General features: G+C 41.4%; 1 protein-coding gene across 2 annotated transcripts in view; it reads right to left on the reverse strand.

The window, feature by feature from the left end:
• Nucleotides 1-3,109: 3,109 nt before the first annotated feature.
• Nucleotides 3,110-25,139, reverse strand: part of MAML1 (mastermind like transcriptional coactivator 1) — a 39,318-nt gene continuing 17,288 nt past the window's right edge. The window contains exons 2-5 of one of the 2 annotated variants that reach the window (XM_026686443.2): nucleotides 13,089-14,486; nucleotides 9,676-9,924; nucleotides 7,712-7,826; nucleotides 3,110-7,335 (exon numbers count right to left, since the gene is read on the reverse strand). In XM_026686443.2, coding sequence (XP_026542228.2) covers nucleotides 6,371-7,335; nucleotides 7,712-7,826; nucleotides 9,676-9,924; nucleotides 13,089-14,486 — 2,727 coding nt within the window. In that variant the 3' untranslated portion in view covers nucleotides 3,110-6,370. Of the gene's footprint in view, nucleotides 7,336-7,711; nucleotides 7,827-9,675; nucleotides 9,925-13,088; nucleotides 14,490-25,139 lie in introns of both variants that reach the window. The other variant, XM_026686436.2, reaches the window with a different exon arrangement.

The raw sequence follows: 25,139 nt of genomic DNA on the forward strand, positions 1-25,139 counted from the left end.
GCTCATATTACCATATGTGGTGGACTTGTGCGGATGCTAAAAAATACTGCACTAAAATCCACATGTGGTTGGAAAAAATGACAAAAAAACATATAGACTTGAAACCAGAGATATTTTTATTGGGAATTTTACCTGAAATATATAGTAAAGACTTGAAATACCTGATTGTAAATGTATTAACAGCAGCTAGGATTGTATTTGATAAAAACTGGAAAAATGAGAATACCATCACAGGAGGAAATCATTAAGAAAATATTGGAATGTGCTAAAATGAGTAGATTGACATTTGAAATTAGAGAACAAGAGGATAAACAATTTTATAAAATTTGGGATCTTTTCTATCAATGGTTAGACAATAAAATACAGTAATGAAATATGTAGACTTTTAGAAAATAATAAATATATAAAGATGTACTTCTTTCTTATTATATCTACAAAATGATTTTAGGATAGATTTGGGATGATAATATGAACTATTATAAAATAAACTAAGTAAATTATGATTATCTTGTAAAACATGAATGAATAAAAGTATAGTCAAATGATTGATTAATAATGATACTAAGGTATTTAATTTTTGATTGACAATATGAGATTATATGCAATGTAATTGTGATTGAAGACTACGAAATGGAAGCACAAAACAATTAGTAAACCAACCGGCATACTGTATGTACACCTATGGAAGATAGCTTGATGTTTTTATGTTTTGTTTGTTTATGTTTGTTTTTAAAAACCAATAAAATTTAAAAAGAAAAAAGAAATAGTACATATTGTTCATTGTTCCGATGCAAAACATTATCCCACAGCTTGAAACAGGAAATAATGGATAAAAGTACAGTACAAGCTGTACTGCATACTCAAAATTTTTCAGGAGTGTCAGAATGGGAAGGTCAGAATGGGGTGCACAATCTAACTTATAAGGGAGGGGGGAATATTCATAATACAGGCATTTGCTAGCAAGAAGCTGTCCCTAAGCTCTTCCAGCCCATACCTCAAGAAATGGGAGACCAAGTTTCTTTTAGGACATCTGGGTTGAGTTTACAATTCCAGTTGGGAGTCCTGTAGATCCCTGATGCCAAGTCATGTGATTTGATTTCAGAGGTGACAGCCAGCACATTGAATTGCATCGGGAGTCTAAATGGAAGCCAGCACAGAGTTTAGAGCAGGGCTCTCCGACCTTTCTGACCTCAGGGACCACTAAATTCATAATTTTAAATCCCGTGGACCACTAATATGATCTGCCTAATGACTGGCTGGGTGGGCGTGGCCAGGTGATCATGTAACTGGGTAGGCGTAGCCAACTCGATGTCACTCACATTGAGGGGCGCCTCACTGGCCTCTACTCACCCTTCCCCTCTTAGCTACTTCTAGCCTGCCGGCCAGGCCCCAACAGGAAGCAGCCACCATGAGAAAGAGTTGGCAAAACAGCTGGCTCAGTTCAAATTGGATCTGACCAAGGGGGCTCAGGAGAAGCACCTGAGGACTACAAGCATAGGCTTTCCAAGCAGAGGGAAGACCTGTGAGAGTGCAAGGCCAGGAGGCTCAGTGGGCTTAGATGGTCAACCAGTTCCAGGCCATGATGCAGTCCTCCTGGCTCTTTGCCACCAGCGGCACTTCCCTCCAGCCTTCGTCCAAAGCCCGCACCAGGGAGCTGAAGCAGACCCCAAGTTGAAATTTCTGCCCCCCCTTCGACCCGCACAAAAAACCCCAAAGGGGGAGACTGCAGCAAAACAAATGTTCATTGCACGTATCCGGCCCAGGGGCTGTAGTTTGAGGACCCCTGATTTAGTGCAATATAAAAAATGCAAACAATTTTTCTGGGGACCACCAAAATTTTCTCGCAGACCACCAGTGGTCCACAGACTACCAGTTGGAGACCCCTGGTTTAGAGCACAGGTATAACATGCATGTAGCAATGGGTGCCAGCTAAAAGACAAATTGCTGCATTCTAGATTAATTGAAGGTTAAAATGAGAGCCAGTTTGTTTCCGAGAAAACAAAACAAAAAACCACCCAGTTCTCATTTACAGTTATCTTCTGATTATTTCTTCCCTTACATTCTAAAGTAGTTTTTAAAAAAAATATGCAAGAAAGACAAGGCTTTTCCAAAACTGTTGCATTAATTTTCATGGCCAAAGCTATATAAAACTGGCATTAATCATTGTCTAGCACTCTGTTAAAGAATAAAAATACAATTTAAAATATATACATAATGTTGACATGGAAATGCATACACGACAAATGGAAGCCTTAAGCCAGTGATGAACCTTTTTGTTGTGGTGTGCCGAAAGTGCGCATGCGCGCGATAGCGCGTGCACCGGCACCCACAATGCAATGCCCCCTGCACATGCAACACCCCCGCCCCCTTACCTGCACTGCTCATGTGCGCACCTCCCAACTGATTTTTGGCCCATTTGAGGCAGTTTTTGTCCTCCCGGAGGCTCGAGGGAAGCCTCTGCAGCCTCGAGAGGCCTTCCGGAAATACCAGAAGTGCCGGTTTTCAGCCTCTGGAGCCCAGGGGAGGCTGTTTTCGCCCTCCTGGAGGCTTGAGGGAAGCCTCTGCAGCCTTGGGAGGCCGAAAAACCATTTTTTGCTCGTTTTAAATAAAAAGACCCATTTTTCAGCCTCCCGAAGCTCAGAGGCTTCCCTCAAACATCTGAGGACGAAAATGGCTTCCCCCAGGCTCCAGAGGCTGAAAACAGGCACTCCCGGTATTTCTGGAAGGCCCATTTTTTAGCCTCCTGAGGTGACAGAGGCTTCCCTTGAGCCTCCAGGAGGGAGAAAACGGCCTCAAACAGGCTGAAAATCAGCTGGGAGGCACGCGCATGTGCAGTGAAGGCAAGTTTGTCTGGGGCTCTGCGTGCCACCTGTGGCACGCGTGCCATAAGTTTGCCATCACGGCCTTAAGCCAATGCTCTACATTTGGCCTTGCAGCATCTTTCAGTTTCAGATGAGCCAGGGTATTCCTTGGAATGAAAAAAGTGGACCTTGGCTTCTGGCAGAAATAAAGGAAAGAAAGGACCAAGAAAGAATCCATACCAGTTCCAAGGATAATAGAAACTATATTCATCTCAGGATATTTATAAAAGAAACCTCACAACGATATGTTCAGTACACTAGCAAAATATTTATTTTTTTAATAATGACATAACAGAAGTGAAAGGTTTTTGGTGTGCCACAATAATTGCAGTTAAAGAAAAAAAAAATAGGATTAATGGACTCTTTATACATCTCAATGTCAAAAAAAAAAAAAAAAAGGGTTAGCATCAAATCTGAACTGTTCACCATTTAAACAAATGTAAAATGTATAACCGCCCCCAACATATATATAAAGAATTATAGTTTTAAAATCTATAAAAAGTAAAAAATATACACTCAGAAGATCTAACTCTTATTCAGTCTTTAATATAAAACTGTAAACATTTATTTACACAAAGAAAATGTGTAGAATAGAAAAACTGAGCACCCTTTCCATTTTGCGGGGGTTTAGGAAGGTGGGGGTGGGTGGGAATCTTGGACAGGTATGGTTTTTTTCACACCTTTTCACCAGCCCAGGACTGCAGCCTATAAATAAAACTGAGGCAACAGACCAGGCAAATTGAGGGGGGCGGGGGCGTCTTATTGCTCTGAAGCTGCAGCAAATAGAAAGCACAAGTGCAGATATTCATTTATGAACTGCTACTAGTGACTGATGGGGAGTGCCCTGCACTTAGTCCCAGATAGCTTCCATGTTCAAGCATCACTGCACGGGACTTTTTACCTCTTTAACATTATGCTACATGTTCAAATCTGAAAACAGTTACATATCAACTGAAAGCAACAACAAACTGAAATCAAGTTGAAGATATAACGTGACTTACATTTTAAGAATTTTTAAAAATTCTTTTTAAATTTTGAAAGAGCAGAGTCAATCCAAAATTACTTCCAGTTGATTTATTTCACCAGAAGGCATTTGTCACTCTTGAAATGTTATAGATTACAATTTTCCATCAGTCCAGCAGCAGGACTACTGTGTGTGGAACGATGGGAGTTGTAATCCAGGATACCTAAAAACCAATAGGAGGCTTATACATAGTTGTGTGTGCTACAGCTGATAAAACCCTATGTAACGAAACAAAGACAGACCGGAGGTATCTGCCTTTAGCACTTGAAACACAAAATGTCCATTCCATTTTCTTCTCACCAAGATTTTCTCTGATAAATTAAGCTAGAATGTTATAAAACTTTTTTCTGCACCTAAAGAAGAAATAAGAAGAACTCAAATAATTACGAAATATGAGGTCCCAAGTACCTCCACAAACAAAAGGAAGGCACACTGGTGCAAGATTACCAAAACATATAACAAATATATCTCCATTTCAAATCTCTTTTTCCCAGACCCCAATAATTTTTCCATGGTCAAAAAAGCAGCTACAAAGATTACAATGTTTTCCAGCTAACATTCATTTTGGATCAAATCTTTGAATTGAATTCACTGAAAAATGTAACTCAATTGCTGATTTATGGAAAAAATTAGTAAATTTAACTCTAATCTAATTTACTTACAATATAGTGACACCTATACTTTAATTATTAAATTAAGCAACTCTTATTATAAAATGACATTTTAAAAATATACACTCAATGCAACTTGCTTCAGTTTGGACATATCAGTAGTGGAACCATTCATTAACATGCAGTTTTCACCATTACCCCCCATCAATTATCCCCCAAAACACAAACATCTCTTTAGCAAGGCATACTAATCTTGATCATGGATGGCAACCATATACAATGAAACGAACGGGAAAATTAAATTAAAAGTAGTGTTAAAGCAGATTGTTTTCCAAAGTGCACATTTGAGAGGAACACTGCAGATACAGTAAAATAATTTCCTATTGTTCATCTTTTTTAATCTCACTGTTCCCCCGTCCAAAATATCCCAGATTCTCTATAAACTTTCCTGAACGTATCTGAGGCAAAGGAAATTCTATGATTCTCAGTTGCAAATGTTATGAAGTAAATTAAGATCCCTTATAACAGGAGGTAAGTAGCCCTGTTCATTAAAGAACAAAACAAAACCCCGAGTAGGAATAGAGAGGTATCTAAAACAACTTTCAAATTGATTACCTTTATAACTAAAGGTTAAGGCAAAAGGTGGTTTGTTGGCAAGCAGAAATTCTTTTTGGTAACACATTAAAAAATAATTCTCTTTTCCTTGCCATATAAGGAACTAATTTTACACATCCAGGAAAGTATCTCCATGGAACATGATGAATTAGCAGCATTTATTTCATTGGAGATTAATCTTTATATTTCTAAAAAGCTTCAATCACCATTTCCCCCAAAGGGTCTCACAAGTTTTAAATTTTTAAAAGAAGTATAGTGTGCCCCCATCTTCCTGTGCCATTATTGCAAAATTTTCAGTCCATAACTCCCAAGGCATAAGACTTGTTTCACCTGCTTGACAAAGACTAGATCATCCTATCCACATAGTACAGTATGCACATGGAAACAAAAACACTGCTAAGTATAAATGCCCTCTGAATCAAACAGAAAAATGAGGTGTGATCAGTCCAACTTTAATGAATGCAGGAAAGGAGATAGAAAAAAGTGCACACACTTGATTTTAAGTCTTTCTCCAATTAAAAAAAATAACTAAAAAAAGAAAAAGAACCCCCCTCCCCACCAATAGCAGAGTGCAAATTGCTTTGTTCAGTAAGCCATAAGCCAATTAAGACCAGTTCCCCAGTTTAGATCTACAGCAACCTGCTGCTGGAAATGTCGTAATATTTAAGGATCTCCAGTAAGTAAACCCATTATCAGTTATTGTGAATTCTTGTATCTGGTTTGCTAAGAATGTTGGCACACATTGATTAGAACATTATCTTCCCTAAACTAAGGAGGATTCCAAAAAGAACAAGGTCTATACACAACCTTTCCTTGAAAATAAAGGTGGCACTTTTTACTATTTAGAGATCCAAATTAAGATAAAGAAGTCTATCTAGCACTATCTGTAGGAAAGAATGCCTTAACACTGAATATTTAAAGCCTATCTCTTGCTGGCTTACTTTCTGCACTGCAACTGCACGGGTTCACATTTAAGTCTTCAAATGTAAAACACTGGGAAAAGTTACATTTTTTGCTGGGCTGTTTGGGGTGCGCACCAAACTGTTTGCATATGTTGTGTTCCAGACACACTACAGAAATGACATTTTTTCCTAGAAAGCTGGTGCATCTTTTTTCATGTTCTTAGACCCAGAAAGAAGCAACTCCAATACATTCCCACTAGAGCCTGTGAGTTTTCAATGGCACAGGTATTTGGTCCAAAGTTAATTTGTAATTTAAAAAAATGACTCAGGGAAGAAAACAAACAAACAAATCTCATTTCAGTGATTCCCTAACAACTCATCCAAATCATTCATCCACTCTTCTGAAGTCCTGTTTTTCAATAAAGTGTCTATGAGGTCTGTATCCCCAGTTAAGTTCTGTAGTCCATTACCTCCAGATGGGTTACTGTAGGCAAAAGGCAATTCCTGATTAGCTGTCCTCACAGGATAACCTTGAGTACAGTGTAGACTGGTTCTGCTGGACAGCTGCTGATTCTGATTCTGGCTGAAAGTCAGATCTGGGACAGTTTGATTCATGCCTGGCAAGACCTGTTGTGACTGGACTGGCTGTTGAGTAGGAGGGTTTGTCCGCTGCTGGGCCCCTAACGGTGACAGTATCTGTCCAGAGACGGCTGAATTCATGGGTGCTATTGTCCTGCTGGTGTTGAGACTTACCTGAGGCATTCCTTGGGCAAACTGCTGACTGGGCAACTTCTGCTGCATATGGAACGTGGAGCTGGCAGTAAACATTGCTAAACTATTATTTCGTTGAGCCTGATTGTTCATATTTGATATACCTTGATGCTGCCAGGATGAATTTTGGGCCCCAATTGCTGGCATTCTTGCCATCTGAGGCTTGGATAATGTAGCGTTTAGCGCTCCTTTATTATGTTGGTGAGAAATGCCTGGATTTCCTAGCGTGTTCTGTCCATATCCAGCAGGAAGAGCAGTGCCCTGAGCCAAACCGGGTTGTCTTGGCATCTGTGCCTGACCATTGGCAGTTGGATTTGCATGTTGTTGAACCATCTGGGTCATACCAGATGCCATGCTGTATAAATTACCTCGCTGAATAGTCTGCAGACCAGTATATTGATTAACTGCTCGATCTTGCTGATTGCTGATTGATGAGACAGAATTGTGTCCTGGTCCAATCTGAATCATGTTCTGATTCTGAGAAAACATTCGTGGACTGCTGGAGTTGGACTGGCCTAAATTATTTACCCCTGTCATTGATGGAGATGAGCCTGTAATATAAGATTACCAACATTAGTGATTTTAAAAATCAATCTAAACATTTTTAGAATATTTGATGCAACATTTTATATATGCAACATGCAATATAGTAGTTTCTAGCAATCTGCAGGGCTTGCTGGCTTAGATCTAGTGAAATTGATCTAGTGATTTTATTAACTTGAACAATTAATCTGCATTTTATTGTGGAGACTTTAAATTTCTACTTTGTAGCTATTATCAATCATTAGGAATCACACACTATAATAGCACAAGTATTTAATAAATAAAATAATAGTACAAGACTATATTTTGACTACAAAAGAGCATTTTAAACATAGCTCATGTCCACCCCAGTCCTTCATAGTTCAACCCCACATCCCCCTTTACCTGGGAACTGGCCAACTTGTTGTTGATATGCGTTTTGTGTCTGATCTTGGTACTGAGGAGGTGGTCGTGTCAAATGCCTTTGGAGTTGTTGCTCCTGATGATGCCTTTGTTTCTCCTAAAATGGAAATCCAGGTTATAAGAATTCTCCATACAAAGCATCGGATGTATCATTCTACTGTTGAACCAACTAACCACTGCTTTGATTGTAATATAACACCAATTTTAGAAAATAAAATATGCTTTATATGCAAAATGTAATGTGTGCTCTTTAAAACACCAAAAACAAAAGTGAACAGAAAATGTTCTGAGTAAAAAAAAAAATGTGACAATATACTTAATGTGAAGAAATTAATGTAAACAGTCCTTGTGTCAAGCTTCATTTGGAATAACTTCCTCCATGCAGTTCTATTAATAGTTTGTCACTGCCTTCTTCCAACATTCTTTTTTAACTCAATGTTCAAATGAGACTTATTAGCTTCTGGTTTCAGACCAGAAGCACAGAAAACGGCTCAACAGAAGCATTAGTACTGTAGTTTACTACATTTGGAACGTCTGGTACTGTGAACTGTCTACATACCCTATTATTTTGTATTTGCTCTTTCTAAACACAATGATAGATGATGGGGATTACAATTAGGTACTGGCAATCTTTCTCAACAACTATTACTTTAATCAATCTGTTTTTTTTTATTATGATTCTCCTTGTCCATCTGAAAAATCAGGAAGAACCAGCAGATTTTGCAATAAAAGCATCTGCAATAATCTTATTCAGCATTCTAGACAGTGAATTATTCATTTCAGGTCTAGGACAACTCAGTGCGGCCAGCCACCAGGTTTTCGCAGGAAAACTCAACACAGCCAATTCGCCACAGGGCATCTGGAAGGAGAACTGGGTGGGCAGACAAGCGAGCAGAGAGGCAGTCGGGGGCTTCTCCCTGGAAGGAGAGCTGGGCAGGTGGGTGACCGATCAGGTTGGCAAAGTGCAGGGTGGCAGCAATGGCCAGGGGCTTCCCACTGGAGGGTGGATGAATGGATGGGCAGAGCAGTGGTGACTGGGGGCTTCCTATTTTCACATATATCTCCTGCCACTACACTGAGCTGCTTGGAGTTTGGTAGTGGCAGTATTTGGGCCATTTGGCAGTGGTAGCAGGATGTATGAAAATGGGACACACCTGGCCTTTACTGCCACCAAATGGCCTGAATGCTGCCGCCGCCATGTGTTCCAAACTCTGAATGGCCAGGAGCTTGGTAGAGCAGCAGCAGGGTATGTATGTGTAAAAATGGGGAAACCCCTGACCGCCACTTTGCTTACCCCCATCCATCTTTCCCTTTGGCCCAAAACTCCTGGCCATCGCTGTCGCTCTGCGTTCTGCCTACCTGCTCGCTCAACTGGGTCTCTCTCTCTCTCTAGCTGTCCACGACAAATTGGCTGTGTTGATTTGTCCTGTGGTGTCTTGGCAGCAGTGAATTGGCAAAGGTGAGTTGTCAGTGGCGAATTGTCCCATTCCATTCCTTTCTCCATCGTTTCCCTTCCTGCCCCTTATTAGGGTTGTCCTAAGCTGTTTTTGAACTGTTCACTCTTAAAGTTTCTTCTTCTGTTTCTTAACACTTCCTTTATCAGGAGAAATGTGCAACTGTGGCCAGATAAGGATCCATACTCATCCCTAAATTTTGGAAAGAGGGATCCTGTAGCCATTATCCTGACTTTCTGTTTAGATCAATTTTCAAGGCAGCTCACAATAATGAGTAACTATCTCCAAGGATGTCTGAATGCAATCTTCCTAATCCTTTCTGAATTAAGGGCATGTGTTTAGAGGGGTGAGTGGGAATCCTACAAAATTTCCAGTAAGTAGTAATAGGTTACTCTCATGGTAAACATAATATGCAACCTGATTATTTAACATAATCAAGTACTGAATATTCCACTACATTGGCACAATCTTTGTCACAACAATATGTTTTACCTGTTCAGCAAGAAGTTGCCTCTGTCCCATTAGAAACTGTTTATGTTGTTCTATTAACAACTGCTTTTGTTGCTGCTTATGATCTAGTAGCATCTGGTGCTGCTTCATTACAGCTGCTTGCTGCTGACTGTTGAGATAAACTGCATTGCCATGGTTACCTGCCATGGAAACATTGGGAGGCTGTGCATTTACACCAGTGACAGGAACAGAAACAGGAATGCGAGGAACACCAGCAGAATGATTTTGATCCTATAAAAGCAGAGACAGATATTGGCTTTGCAATAAGGACATCACTTGAGAAAAGCAGTATCTCCACATTTTTAATGACCACAATAAAGGAAAATTTCTTCAGTGTTCACTACTTACTACACAGCGATTCATGAAAAAATATAATCTAGCATAACTCTGTTTCTAAATGAAATGAGCCAAGGTGTATGAAATGGCTTATACAGAAGAGCTGCCACCTAGAGGCAATCTGAAGAGGTTTCATTGTAACAGGCAGTTCAATAAAGATCAGCTTCCGTGTGGTAGATAGACTCTTTCAATAGGATTTTTTTAAAAAACGTAAATAACGGAAACTTTTCAAATAGACTCCTATCTCTAGTTTTAATGAGGATAATACTACGTCCATCCTAAAACTGGCTATTTCAATTGTACATTAATATGGTTAAGATCTGAATACCCACAGAGTACAGGTTCCAAAAATTCAACTCAGGCAGAAATTGTTCACAATCAATATTAGATTCTTAATTGATGCAACTACTTTGGACAAAATCAATTGTTTTGGATACAGAGAAATAAGATTTCTAATTGGTTTCTGAAGCAGACCTTGATTCACCTTGGGTCTCCCCAAATTTTAATATTTTGAGTGAATGTTTTATTCTACTCCTAAATTTAGTGGTAACATTATGTGGTTGCCTTTGTTAAATTTATGACTGTACATATCAAGAATGCAATGTTCTCCCTTTTAATTTTGCCATTATGTGAGTTTGTTATCGTATGTGAGAGTAAATCAGACTAATTCCATTAGCTTAGTAATAATTTTGATATGCTTAAATATTTGGTTTTATGTTATGCTGTGATTGTTTTGTTGATCTTAGTATAAAAATTATTTCTTGGTTATGGCAGATAAATGAAAGATTAGGTAAACAAATGGTTTAGCATTTCTTGAATATTTAGAGTAAGAGAAATTTGCTAAAGATAATTTAACTCTGATGTTTATTTATGAATTCTTTCTATTGACATTTCTTTATGTACTTTCAAGAAATAACTTTAAATAACTTTGTTTGAGTGGTATCTGTGAGAATCTACCATGCATTAATTACCATTACATGTTGAGAAAGATGGATTTCATTTTCGAATTTAGCAATGGGCATTTAATTTGATTTCTGTTTCTGGCTGGAACAAAGAATTCCAGAATCCAGCTCCTTCGCTGGCTCAAGTGAAAGCTATAATTTGACCCTATAATTTGAAATTTTGCAAGTATTAGGATACTTGTTTGTTCAGGGATCAGTTCTAATATACAGAAGCATAGATACAGAAGATATTTAGCTACAGTTAGATTGTTGACCCTTTAATGCATGAGATGATCCATTGTAGGATAAAAACAACTGCTAAATCAGTGTTGGGGATAAAATTACATGTAGGAGAACAGTGGTGGGACAATGGACAAGAGATGGTGGATCGATTTCTGACTCAGCAAAAATCCCAACTCTGATATTAATATATAAATTAAATAATACTCAGGCAAGAATACATCAAATTTTGGCATGCTTTTGGGTCAGAATAGGTTTAAATTGCCATTCTGATTACTTTCCTCCAGAATTTGCTACATAATATTGAATCAAAAGCTTGCTCTTAAGTCACCCGGCATAATCCATTAAATAAGCACAAATAAAATCTTATCAAAACTAAGAACTAAGCTCCATTATCTTTAGATTTTAGCCTTCCATGAGGTCATCCTTAAGGGAGAGAAAATTAGGCATTAATAATGGGAAGAAAACAATGTATTAATTCCCATCATTAAAGTCACCAGTGAATATTGATACTGAATGTGAAAATTGAGAAATTAAATCAAGGCAATCCTATCTACTGTAAATTTGACATGGGATACAGATACACACCAGGAAAAATTTAGTTGTATGGCCTTTTAAGGGAATATCTACAGTTAGTTGGTCATAATAAGGAATTAAGTACCTACATACGTATTATGCTATTGTGTAATTTTATGCAAAGTACAGAAAAAGACTAAGACAGAAAAATTACAAGTCAGGCTACAGATATTATCTCCTTTGTCCATCATGGATTTGGAGACTGAAGCTTTCATATAATATTATTTTAGTAAGTCAGAAAAAGTATAGTCTAAATTACTAGTCTTTACTGCATTTTGGTCACATTCAACATTCCTTACGGTGTAAGTACAGCATCTGGAAAGATGTATCTTATTTGCTGAAATGGTCTATTAACATTTATTGTCAGTCAATATTTGATTTAGTCTTATTGTTGTCAGAGAGATAAGAAATAGGAATGTTTTTAGCAATTTGAAGCAAACTCTTTGGAGCTGTTTCATCATGGAATATTTCAGGCTTCTTTTTCTTTCCCTATTTAACTTTTAATGCAATCAAGTATGTCTCTCTCTGTGTATATTTCTTCTTTTGTTAATCAGATTTAGTACAATATTATGAAACCAATATTATATATTGCCTATCTGTTATCTTATTATAGGACAATTGGAGAACAGGAAAGTGAGCTATGTGAGAAGTATACATGCATAATAACAACAAATATGTTAGTGTGTCATTCAATAGGAGATGGTAAACATGGATATGTTGTTCAACATTTCCTTGATTACCACAAGCACTTCATTCTTGGAGGTAGACAAGAGGTACGTATCTAATGAAATTTCATAGCAGTTGAATCAGAAATAGTTTCCCTGCCCTAAATTTCATTTGGTCTTGAACATTCACTTCATCAATAACATTTAATGACCCATGTAGGATTATGGTCATATCTATGGAGTTTTTCCACAATTAATAAAAAGCATATATATTGAGCTTTTTACAATTAATAAAAACTATAATCAACTGCCAAGATTCAGTTTGTTTTTCTACAAGACTAATAATCTTTATATTAAAAAAATCAGAAAAAAAAAGAAATTTCCTTAATATACATTGCGTCTTGGTTAACAGGTTTTGAACTGTATACTAATCCTGAAAGAACAATTCAGAAAGGAGAAAAACTACATACAGAGAAAGTATTTTAAGTAACTTTAAGTAACATGAAAAGTTCAAACTTTTTAAAAGAACAAGATATATAAAACATGCTGTTTTTTAAGTGAAAGGTTGATTTTAGTAATCCCATTATCCTCTTAAAATCTCATTTACTACACCCAGTTGGCTGCTAGAAATACTTACCTGATTGTGTGGTACTAAAGGCCTATAAGCAATATTTCCAGTCTTCTTCATTACAAATATCCCACTCTGCTCATCGCTCATATGAGGCAGCGTAGACTGCTGATGTTGCTGAAGATATGCTAACATAGAAGACTTGTTTTGTCCGGATACTGTGATTCCTTGCCCACATTCTTTGTAATGTGAAAGAGGTTTTGTATTCCCATAATCTAGCACAGAGTTTTGATTAGATGCAGAATTCTGATTTATGTTGCTTGACTGATGGCTTAGCATATTTCCACCATGATAATTACCTCCTGCCCTAGGAGAACTCTTGTTTGGCATATTGGTTATCAGGAGTTTTTGGTTACTGAAGTCTTGCTGGTAAACAGAAGGGCTAGTTGGATTTTCCATAGTGAATGGGACAGCCAATGGACTGTGAGAAGGTCCCGATTGTTGCCAGCTAGACATTTGATTGGATGGATGGACCTGCTGTTGGTTCTGCAACAATTGATCTCTCTTTTGCTTAGCAGCTATTTGCTGTAGCTGTTTAGCAGATGACATCTCTTTGGCACTCCCTGTAGTTTGTCCAGATAACAATGAATTAGATAGAGGCCTCTGAACATTTTGGGCCTGGCTTGCTGGTTGCATTATTGACTGGTTGGGATTTTCAGACATGGACTGATTTGAAGGCTGAAACATTGTCTGAGAATTACTAACTGCTGGAGAAGCAGCACTAACAGGGACAGAAGATGTACCAATAAATGTGCCAGTAGAGGTAGATCTGACTTGTGGAGAGCCTATCTGTTCCTGTTCATAGTCTGCCGGGGAAAATTCAGTCTTTATAATAATATCTTGTGGTAAAGGAGTTTGTGCAGTTGAATTTGAAGGATCAACATCTTTCTTTTCCTCAAAGTCTTCGGTAAATAGGTCTTTCATATCCTCATCAGGCATTGACCTGTTTAGTTCATTCATTAGTTCCTCCCACTCTTGGTCATTAAGGTTAAGATCAGACATCAAATTGTTTTGCGATATCGAACTTCCTGGTCCCGTAATCATACAAGGGAGATCATCTGGTTCTTGTTTGAGTTCTTTGTTAATAACCATAGCAAATGAGTCATCAGCATCACTGCTTCCATTCAACTGAAGGCTAGAATCTGGCAGATCTTTTTTGCTCATTCCTTCTAGGCTTATGGAATGTTTTCCATTAAGCTGTAAATTTTCTCCACTGGAAGGTTTGCTGTCAGGCTGATGTAGAGGGGAAACAGGAGGTATTCCATTGGAGGAGCCACTCAACCCACCAAGACCACCATCATGACATAATTTCTTGGGCACAGGAAATATGTCTCCAAAGCCATTTGGCTGGTCGCCATTTTGAGGTGAAACAGAATTATCAAGTTTCCTTTTTACAGTTTCATGGAGCTGCTGAAAGAAAAATAAAGTTAAGTTAGTTTATTGTTTAGCAGTATAAATATCCTAGTTTTTTAGACTTGCAATCTTCACAGAAATACAATGAATTAATGCTTCTTTCAAGGAACTATTTTAACTTACATGATTAAATATTATGCACATTCTGCAGTAAGAGAAATGAAGGATGTTTGCACATGTAAAAATATTTTTTTCAAAATAAAATATTATTTTGGCAATATTGACTAACTCTTTCACTAAACTTCATTTCCAGGGCTACTACAGTGAAAGTCATTTCTGTCCTGATGTCAGCAAAAGTCCATTAAGGGTTACCACTACCAGAGATAACATCATATATAGTTTAATCAAAGAAGCTATCTTTATATTCCTTCCATTTATATTTAACAGTCCCTTCTTTAGTCCCTTCAAATAATGTTCTAGAACTTGATTTCCTTTTTCTTATCCCTTATCATAAATTTTTTCAAAGCCTTTTAAACAAGCCTCTTTTGTAAAGCCAATATAGGAAAATTATCCAAGCCACTCTCTTGGTTTATGTTGTATATCTCTTTTAATTATTAACAGACATCAGTTTCTTTTGAATGTCCTATATGTAACATATTTTTCATATCATTGTTGCTGCCTGTCATTTTTAAAATCACTTTCAAGTAGGTCTGAATCTTGTTCATTAAAACTTCTTCTTCAATGTCTTTTAAACACAGTCTTATCTACAGAGGCAGACACTTTTTAAAAGACACTTCTATGGTAGGTTCATTATCAAAAAATATGTCAAATGTTAAAATATATTGCTTCATTCTGTATTTATAAGTTGAATTTAAGTGTTCTTTTTAAATTTGTAACCTTTAGTTCCCTCTAGTGTCTAGTTTTTAAAATCTTACACCATTTTTTAAGAATTCAAAAGAAGAACATTTTCCTACTGAAAATATAATTATTTTCAAAATCTTATTTTAAATTTATCTGGACCCAATTCATTAGCTGTTTATTCCAAATTTTTGTTTAAGGCTTTAAACTTGCATTTAAAACATTTTTTTCCTAATGACAGAAGGAAACTCAAGCTGTGCTATAAAACTCATCAAACATAGTCTAGTGCTATAAAACATATTGACTAAAAGCAATTTCCAAAAATAATTAGAAAAGAGGCATGTGAACCTATTTTTTTAAAAGGTATTTGAAGGTACTTTGCCCATTTGAGCAAGATGATTGCTCTCTCATCACCCAGAGCATTAAATCTATTGCAGATTTTTGTCCCGCAGTCTCCTCATGAGGAACAATTGTCTGCAGCACTTGTGGGCAATCTCAAGTCCTCTCCTTATCCACAGAGGAATTTTGAAGAGCCATTCTACTTGCCAGCTTTTCATTCCTCTGTGGTCATTGGCTCCACCTTTAGAAGAGCAGACTTCTTTTGACATTTCTTCCCAAAGTCCAAAATTTTCACCTTTCTCTTTTTGGAGAGTGCGACTCCAAACATGATGGAGGTTTTTCAGACTCATTATTTGTGTATGACTAATCCAAATGAATGTACATTTTTGTGCTCCATCACTAGAGATTTTCAAGAAGAGGTTGGACAGCCATTTGTTCAGAATGGTCTCCTGCCAAGGGACTAGAAGGCCTATTATGTTTTTTATATACCAGTCACACATTTTTGTATTCAATCCACATTTCTTAATCACCCATTCATTCTTGACCTTATCTGTTTCATCATACATACTTCTGAGATAATCTACTCCCATAGATTCAACTCACTTTTATGTTTTACTCGATGTACCCAACTCTCATTTTCATGTTCCAAAGTGGGCAGAAATATACACTTCTTTCACCAAACATTCTTCTAAAGTTTCTGGGACCATTTCCAAGTTATATGGGTGACTGGTGTTGTTACAAAATGGGTTGTAATTTAAGAAAACTGGTCATAATTTGAGCCTCAATTAGAATGGGAAGCTAGATCTTGAGCCTCATTATAGATAAAAACTATGAAATAATAACCTCAAGTAAATACTTGTACACTATTCCAGGAAGTGCTGTAACAGGCCTATTAAACTATTCAATAAAAGATCAGGAAGAGCATTATTGGACAATGTTTGACACCTATTGTTTATACTGTGCATAGGAAATAAACAGGATGAGTCTGAACTCTTAATAAATATACATTAAGTTTATTATAATTATACAAGTATAATTTTAAAAATATAACAGTGGCCTGGTTATAGCTAAGGTAATTTCCATGACCGGAATACTGCAATTCAAGGATACAATTTGCTCAAAGGGAAATTTTAAAGGCAGAATTTGTAATGTTAAACAAAAGCATATCTGCATAGTAACAATTCAAATGAATGGAATCAGTAATATTGTAGAACAGGAGTCTCCAACCCCCAATCCCTGGACTGGCACAAATCCGCAACATGCTAGCACCTGGCCCACGTAAACAAGGAAAGCCCCAATCCTGTGATGCAAGCAGCACATAAAATCACACACCCTCTGGTCTGGGAAAAACCTTTCTCCATGGAACCAGTCTTTGGTGCCAAAAGGTTGCGGCCCACTACTGTAAACTATATATTTCAATTAAAATAAGTGGAAAAAAGAATAAAGCCAAACTGTTTTGGTTTATTATACAGGTAGTCCTTGAGATCTGACTGTAATGGAGCCTGCTCATTATTGTCACGTTGCAGCAGTCGTTAGGCGAAACATATTGCTTAACAATGTCCCATTCCTGCTCTCCCCAGTGAAACATAAAATGAATCTATGGGTCTTTAAGGGGAGTGTGAGGTGCCTCTTGGATGGGGGAGGCTATTGAAGGCCTAGTACAGGCCCAGTTGCCCTGGCTATCCCAAAGCCTCCCCCACCCTCAAGATGCCCTGTGCTCCACTTCCTAAGCTTTGAGTCCCGAAAGGTCTTTTCCCACTCCCATCAGGTCCTGCCAGGGCTTAAGTTTGATTCTCAGCCCATTAAGGCAGAACATCCTTCTCAGAACTTACATTTTGAAGAGTTCTAAGGCTCTCTAGAGTGCTAGGGTGACTTTATTCTTTGCATGCCACCTTTTTGTCCTGCCCACAAAATGGCGTCTGTGTTCCAGTCACTACAGCATAGCCTGGGGACAAATGGCTTCCCTTCTTTCCATAACATGAGATCTGGAGAGCTTCAGAAGGTAAGTGTGGGGTGTGATGAGTGTGTGGGGAGAAGGCCCAAATTCTGCAAGCTTCTGATGTAGTGGGGTGGGGGCAGAGAGGCAGGAGGGTGCTGCAGCAACCATGTGGTGGGTCGTAAGGGCAAACAACTGCACGTGTGCTGCAGCCATCATAATTTTGAAATGGGCTCATAAGTAGCTTGTGGGGATAGCTTCTGTCATAATTTTGAATGTTAAATAACCTGTACTATTATTTGCCTAGCCAAAAAACAAAAAAGGATATTTCCAGTATGAAAATGCAGTTCTTCAGTAAGTGATAAAGCCAAACTTTATTCTGACATCTGCTGTGAGACAACCTTGCCAAGAACAGAGCTTCTAGGAAATTTCTAACTTGACTTTTTGACAACTTTTTCCTTCGGAGAATGAACCACACAAATGTACACAAACACAAAACAGCTGCTCTTGCTATTAACCAATATGGAGGATGTAGTTGAGAATATTAAAGCACAGGGACAAAAATTGGGAGAAGTAATTGTGTAAGGTTAAATGTCAAGAGGTAAGCAAAATCTACACACCACTGAAAAGAAACCATCAAAAAGCTGAAAAGGAAACAAAAAGACCAAAATATCTCCCTACCAATGATCAACACCCAGATGAGTAGAGATCAACACTAGACGAACAATCAAGAAACAAGCAATACCCCAAACAAGGAACTACCAAACAAGCTAACAGTAAACAGCCCAATCAAGGAATCACCAAGATTACTCCCAACACTAGTAAGCCGCTAATATATAAAATAAAAGCAAGCCCCACTCCCTACTAGCAGTAATGATATCACCTAGTTAGGTAATAAGAACCAAAGATCCCACAATTCAATCCTGACCTACAAATATTCCCTTCTATTGATATTGAATAGTCACAAGATTCAGTCCAGTCTTATATACATGAAATATCTTGATTAATATTTTATTAATACTGTGAAAGAGATAAAGCGAATGCTTACCGAATTTGTAGATGGCAGAAAACAATGGAATAGTAATAATAGGACAATTCAAAATAATTTTAATAGGTTAAATAGTGAAGTGACAATCAGAAGGCAATGATTGGTGGGAGGTTGCAAGATAGTGCCTTTATATCAAGTTCCCTCAAATTTATTTTTGAGGGAGGGAGTTCAATGGAAAAAATATTAATACAAAGCAGCACCTTTCTAGAATCATACATGAAGCCTGAAGCCTAAAAATAAAATAAAACTTGCTTTTCTTTCACAGCGGTGTTATCATGCTTGGAAGGAATAAAATTCTTATGCAAGCTCCTGACCATCTGTCCTAACCACTCTGCAGTGAATTACAACTGAGGTGAAACGAGGGTTTGATTCTTGACATGGCATACCTTGAAAGGCTCAAAGTTTCGCTGCTCTGTAATCAGAGAGGCACTGAACTCTGTGATCATGTAGATGGTAGCAGATCCTTAGGTAAGCCAACTGCGACTAGATGTACAAATGGCAAATCTTCACAATGCTGTGCAAAACTAACAAAGCAACTGGACAAGGTTTGTCTCATTCAAGAGTATTTCAACAGACTGCAGGCCAACCAATACTCCTTCAATTTCCTGGAAGTTTGCCAGATAAGTTTGAAGGAGCGCAGGATCAATGTCTAAGCTTCACTTTTCCACGTGAATTATTTATGATGAGTCAGTCAGCAAGATTTTCTACAAATCATTCCAGATAACTTTCAAGGTCACTGAAAAGAACAGTAGTCTCTAGTGGGCTATGCCCTGCATCAAAGGCAACGATCCATTGATGATAATTACTAAAATGTCTTGCAAATGTTGAATTGCATATGACAACCAGACAACAAATTAATAATTTGCAAATTTAAACAAGATTACAGCAGAATATAAACTGCAGTTTCAACTGTATGCCAGGGAACATGAAATAATGAGAGTCCAAGCTTGACGGCTGGCTTATGAACGTTTTGATACCAGGCTAGGTTACATATTCAGCAGAATTTAGTGAATGTCACTTAATGTGTTGGTGTTCTTCTGCTTATAAGGGTTTGGTGTGGTCAGTAGGTCTTGTGATGGGAGGGTCAAGTCAGGTGAGGATATAGTGATGGGTCTTTTGAGGGGTCAGAGGTGTCAGTCATGTCAGGTGAAGGTCTTCAGATGTTCTTGTGAGGGAGCCAGGTGTGGATCTCTCAAAAGTGCCGAGATAGTGGTTGTGGATTTGGTGTTGCTTTCCACTAAATTTATACCTTATGCCTACTCATCTAAAACACTGAATTTGAACTCCCCTGATACTTGACTTCTGAAACTGTTCCTCTCCCATCCTATACTGATACCATGTTTCTCCAACAATACGGTCTCCACCAATAGGAAGGCCCAGCATGTTTTATCGGCATAAAATCAAATTAAGCCCCTCCCCCCAAATTAAGGCCTATATTAAACATGCAAAATGGGGAGGAATGGCGGGGGGGTGGCTTGCCGTTAGGAAGTAGTTTTGTTGCATACCCGGATATGGTGCTGCCTGCGTTGACTTTGGCGTTGGTGGGGCACTTTGTATCGGGACACCTTCCGCCACCATTGCTTTCCCTTCTCCCCGTGCTGCCGTGGCGTTTAGAGCAACGCTGCGGCGTCTGGCGCAGCCACGCGCAGCCAGCCAGGGCTCCTCCCTGCAACTGGAGCCCGGCGGAGACACTCGGCTTCAGGACCTCCTGTTGCCGCCTTCCTTTCGCCTTCAAAGGCAAAGTCAATTCTTTTAAAAATGACACCCTACTACCGATACGACAAAGCCTCCCCTGCCCGACAGGGCAGCCCAACCCCATGTGGGGAGGCGAATCTCCCGGGGCCGCAGCGCAGGATCAGCCCATCCCGGGAGAAGCACCCAGCCGCCATCCCTGCCTGACGCCGGGCAGAGCACGAAGAGCTTCGCCTGGGGCGCCCAGCGCAGCTGACAGGCAGGCCCTCCTGCCTGGCGGCGGAGCTCTTGCCAAGGCAGCGAGCACCTCCCCGCTGGACCCTCCGCTCACCCCGCCAGGGCCGCGCCAGAGCTGTGCGGGCTGGGCACAGCCGGGAAAGGAAGCCACAGGTGCGTGCCCGCCTGCCAAGCAAAAGAGCCAGGCCGACCTGAGCTTGGCTTCCTTCCCAAGTCCCTCCAGCGCGAACCTGAAGAGGCCACTGGGAGAGGCCGCCCGAGGCAGTAATAGCGCCCACCCATCCGTGGACAGGGAGGCAAGGCGACGACCTGCGCCGGGTCCGCCTCCGAGCTGAGCCCTGCCGAGTCAGCGCCTCTGCCTGATGCCCATTCCGCTGCAGCGTTTGGAGCTGCCGGCGCATTTGGAGATGCGTGGGGACGGGGACGGGCTGGGTGAGGGGTGAAAGGATGGGCGACTTCGGGCTCTCTCCACCGGCCAGGGAAGCAGCGCTGCCATCACCTCGTCTCCCTGTCCGCGGACGGGTGGGCGCTATCACTGCCTCGGGCAGCCTCTCCCGGTGGCCCCTTCGGGTTCGCGCTGGAGGGACTTGGGAAAGAAGCCAAGCTCAGGTCGGCCCGGCTCCTTTGCTTGGCAGGCGGACGCGCACCCGCAGCTCGCTTTCCTGGCTCTGCCCAGCCCACACGGCTCTCGTGCGGCCCTGGCAGGATGATCAGAGGGTCCGGCGGGGAGGCTGCATTGGCGAGAGCTCTGCTGCTGGGAAGGAGGGCCCGCCTGTCAGCTGCGCTGGGTGCCCCAGTCGAAGCTCTTTGCGCTCTGCCTGGCACCAGGCAGGGATGGCAGCTGGGCACTTCCCGAGGTGGGCCGATCCTGTGCTGCGGCCCCAGGAGATTCGCCTCCCCACGTGGGGTTGGGCTGCCCCCTCGGGCAGGGGAGTCTTTGTTGTAGTAGGGCGTCGTTTTTAAAATAATTGGCTTTACCTTCAAAGGCAAAGGGAAGGCGGCGACAGGAGCGCCTGAAGCTGAGTGTCTCCGCCGGGCTCCCGTTGCAGGGAGGAGCCCTGGCTGGCCGCACGTGGCTGCGCCAAACACCGTGGCATTGCTCTAAATGCTGCAGCAGCAAGGAAGAAGGGAAAGTAATGGTGGATGTAAATATGTAAAGCCTTCTTAATGTCTAGCTTATGCCATTTGTGTTCTACATGAGTAGGATTAGGGAAGAAATCTGGTAGCACGATTTCTTGGGCCCTATGAAATCAGGGATTAACTTTAGGGACAAAGGTGGGGTCCAAATGCAAGACCACCCTGTTGTCATGGAAGGAACAGAGATCCTCCCTGATTGATAAAGTTGCAAGCTCAGACACCCTCCTAGGGTGATGGTGACCAGGTAATGGTGACCAGAAAAACTACCTTATAAGTTAGGAACTGAAGTGAAACTGATCTGAAGGGTTCAAAGGCGATTCTGTTTACACCTGCAAGCAGCTTGGGTAACTCCCATGAGGTATATCTGTGGATCGCCAGTGGGCAGATATTAGTGGCTCCTATCAGGAACCTACGTACAGAAGGGTGATGTGACAGGGATGAAAAATGATCCCAGTGGATAATGGTCGATAGAGCCACCACCTGGCGGCTGAGAGTACTGGGTGAAAACCCCTTATCCAACCCGTCCTGAAAGAACATTATAACATCAGCTACAGATGCTGTGGTGGGAATCTGGTTCGCCTTCTGGTACCACTGGCAGAAAACCTTCCATGTGGCATCGTAAATGCGTGTCGTGGAAGGTTTACGTGAGGCCTGAATAGTGAGGATGACTCAATCTGGGATGTTCGAATCTCTCAGGTGTTGCCACTCAAGCGCCACACAATTAGGTGGAACCATTGTGGCTCCGGATGAACCAGGGTCCCTGGAGAAGCAAGACCCTGTGGTCCGGGATTATCCAATGGTGGGCAACCGATAGGTTCACCAGATCCACAAACCAGGGTCTCCTGGGCCAATGAGGTGCCAGGAGAATCAGCTCTGCCTTCTCCAACATCTTCTGAATGACCGCCGGAATGATCGGAAGAGGGGGGAAGGTGTAGAGGAGATCTGGGGGCCATCTGCTCTGAAGCGCTTTGGCCCCCTCCACTCCTTGAGTGAAGTATCTGCTTACCTGAGCATTCAGGGGAGATGCAAACAGGTCTACAGAGGGAGTGCTGAACCTGATGGATAGTTCCCTGAACAGAGGGGTGGAGGCTGCACTCCGCATGGTCAACCACACTCTGACTCAGCCAGTTGGCCTGAGAGCTGTTGACCCCGGATATGTGATCTGCCCTGATGGACAGAAGGTTCCCCTCTGCCCAACACCCTAGGCATTCGGCTTCCCTCATCAAAGTCCTGGACTTTGTTCCCCCCTGTCTATTGACATGTGCCTTTGCCACATTGTGTCATCACCAGTACATGCCCCCGTCACCCTTGAATGGAAGTGTTTGAGACCCAGAAGGATAGCCCTGAGTTCCAACCTGTTTATCGGACAAGACCCCTCTGCTAATGATCAATGTCCCTGGGCCATCTCGCTGTCCAGCACGGTCCCCCCAGCCCTGGAGGTTGACATCTGTTGTGATCAGCAACCTGTCCGGCTCTTTGAATGGATGCCCCCTCCAAAGCACCGGAGACTGCCACCAACGGAATGACCGCAGAACCTGTGAGAGGATCTGCACCGTGGAGTAAGAGTTGCTGGTGCCTGCTCATTGAAAGGGGAGCAGGAACCACTGAAGAGTCAGTGAGTGCAGTCTTGCCCATGGGGCAATACCAATGCAAGAGAACATCTTTCCCAGCAGTCTATAAGCCAAGGGGAGATTCTAGGGCAGATTGGTGTGATGTGGACTGGATTAAGATATCATCCAGGTAACACTGAAGTCTGACAGGAACTGCTCGAAGGGTAGCCACCAACGCCGCCAGTACTTTGGTGAAAACTCTGGGAGCCGACGACAGCCCGAAAGGAAGGGCCCAGTACTGGAAATGCCTGTACTGATAGGAAAAATGAAGAAACTGGCGGTGATGATGCCAGGTAGGAATGTGGAGATAGGCCTCCGTAAGGTTTATGGAACAGAGGAGGTCGCCCTCCTGAACACTCTCTAGGATGGAATGCAAGGTCTGCATTTTGAAATGCCCGTATGGGATGAACCTGATTAAAAACTTCAGATCTAGGATGGCACGCCACCCACCCAGATGCCTTTTAGAACCACAAAAGCCTGGAATAAAACACTCGCCCTTGCTGGTGCAAAGGAACTGGTTGAATGGCCCTAATATCGACAAGATGCTAGATGGCCGATTCCCTAAGGGCCCTTTTGGCACTATCCCTTGATACGGGGCAAGTCACAAAATGCTCTGGAGGAGGTGAAAGGAATTCTAGCTGCAGACTCGATTTGATTGTATTGAGGACCCAGGCATCTGATGTAGACTCATCCCATCTGGTGATAAAGAAGGCCAGACGACCTCCGATGGGAGGGAGGAACAGGCATTTACTTGGAGCTTCGGAAGTCACGGCCCCCTTCTCCTTGAAAGGGCTGTCTACCCTTTTATTGGTGCTGTTGTCAGTTATTCGCCTCAGGGTGCTCTTCCTGGTGTTGAGGGAAGGCCCTCTGATGATGGGAGAAACGAAGGGAAGGTTCGGCCCGAAAAGATGAGGGACGGAAGTAAGGGGTTGGGTGGTAATCCGTCCTCTTACCTGTCGAGGAGAGGACCTTCCTCTTATCCCTGGTCTCGATCAAATATGGATCCAGGGCCTCAACGAAGAGTTTCTCACCCTCATAAGGAGCTGATGCCAGCTTCCACTTACGGCGTGATTCGGATTGCCAGTTCTAGAGCCAAAGTAGTTGTCCAGTTGTGAATGAGAGGCCATGGCTCTGGAGGTGAATTTTGCTGAATTCAGAGTGGCATCCACTGTAAATTCAGCCACTGCAATAATTTTGTTTAGATCTTGGTGAGATCTAAAATCAGATGGAGGAAGGCGCTCCTGTAACTGATGCAGCCAGCGGAGTGAGGCTCTGGTAAAAAATGACACTGCTGTTGATGCTCAGACAGCACAAGCAGAGGCCTGATGGTTACATTTGATCGTTTGCTCTGATCTTTTGTCCTCAGACTTGAGCACGTCCTCTGGTTTGGTGGGGGTGCCAGAGGAGGAGAAGGAGGCCACTACTGGAGCATCCACTGAAGGGACCACAAAAGTAGAGGCCATCGTGTGATGAAAGTCTAGGCCCAGCAGCAGGGGTGGCACACTGTTCTTTAACAAGGTCCAAAAATAACAGAGGAGAAGGAAGAACTTCTGTGTGGACCACAGGTTTAGAGAAAAGAATATCCCCTTGGGTTGAAGGATCCCTCTGGGGTTCAGGTGCCACCTCCTCCAGGGTCAATTGGGCAGTGACCAAGGCCTTCTGTAATAGGGGTTTAAATGAGGCTGGCTTAAAGGCCTCCATTGAGAGGGGGCTGGTCCTGGAGGAAACTTTCTGCCTCAGACATGTATGGATCTCTGATCTCACCCTCTTCCTCCTCTGACCCGGAGGAGTGGCTATGCTCTGAGGGGAGTGAGTAATTCCTTTCCCCATAATCCCCCCAATCAGATTGA

Source organism: Notechis scutatus, chromosome 2 (genome assembly GCF_049901735.1).
Source record: "Notechis scutatus isolate UNSWTSFEM ecotype Mainland chromosome 2, rNotScu1.2, whole genome shotgun sequence".
NCBI lineage: Eukaryota > Metazoa > Chordata > Lepidosauria > Squamata > Elapidae > Notechis > Notechis scutatus.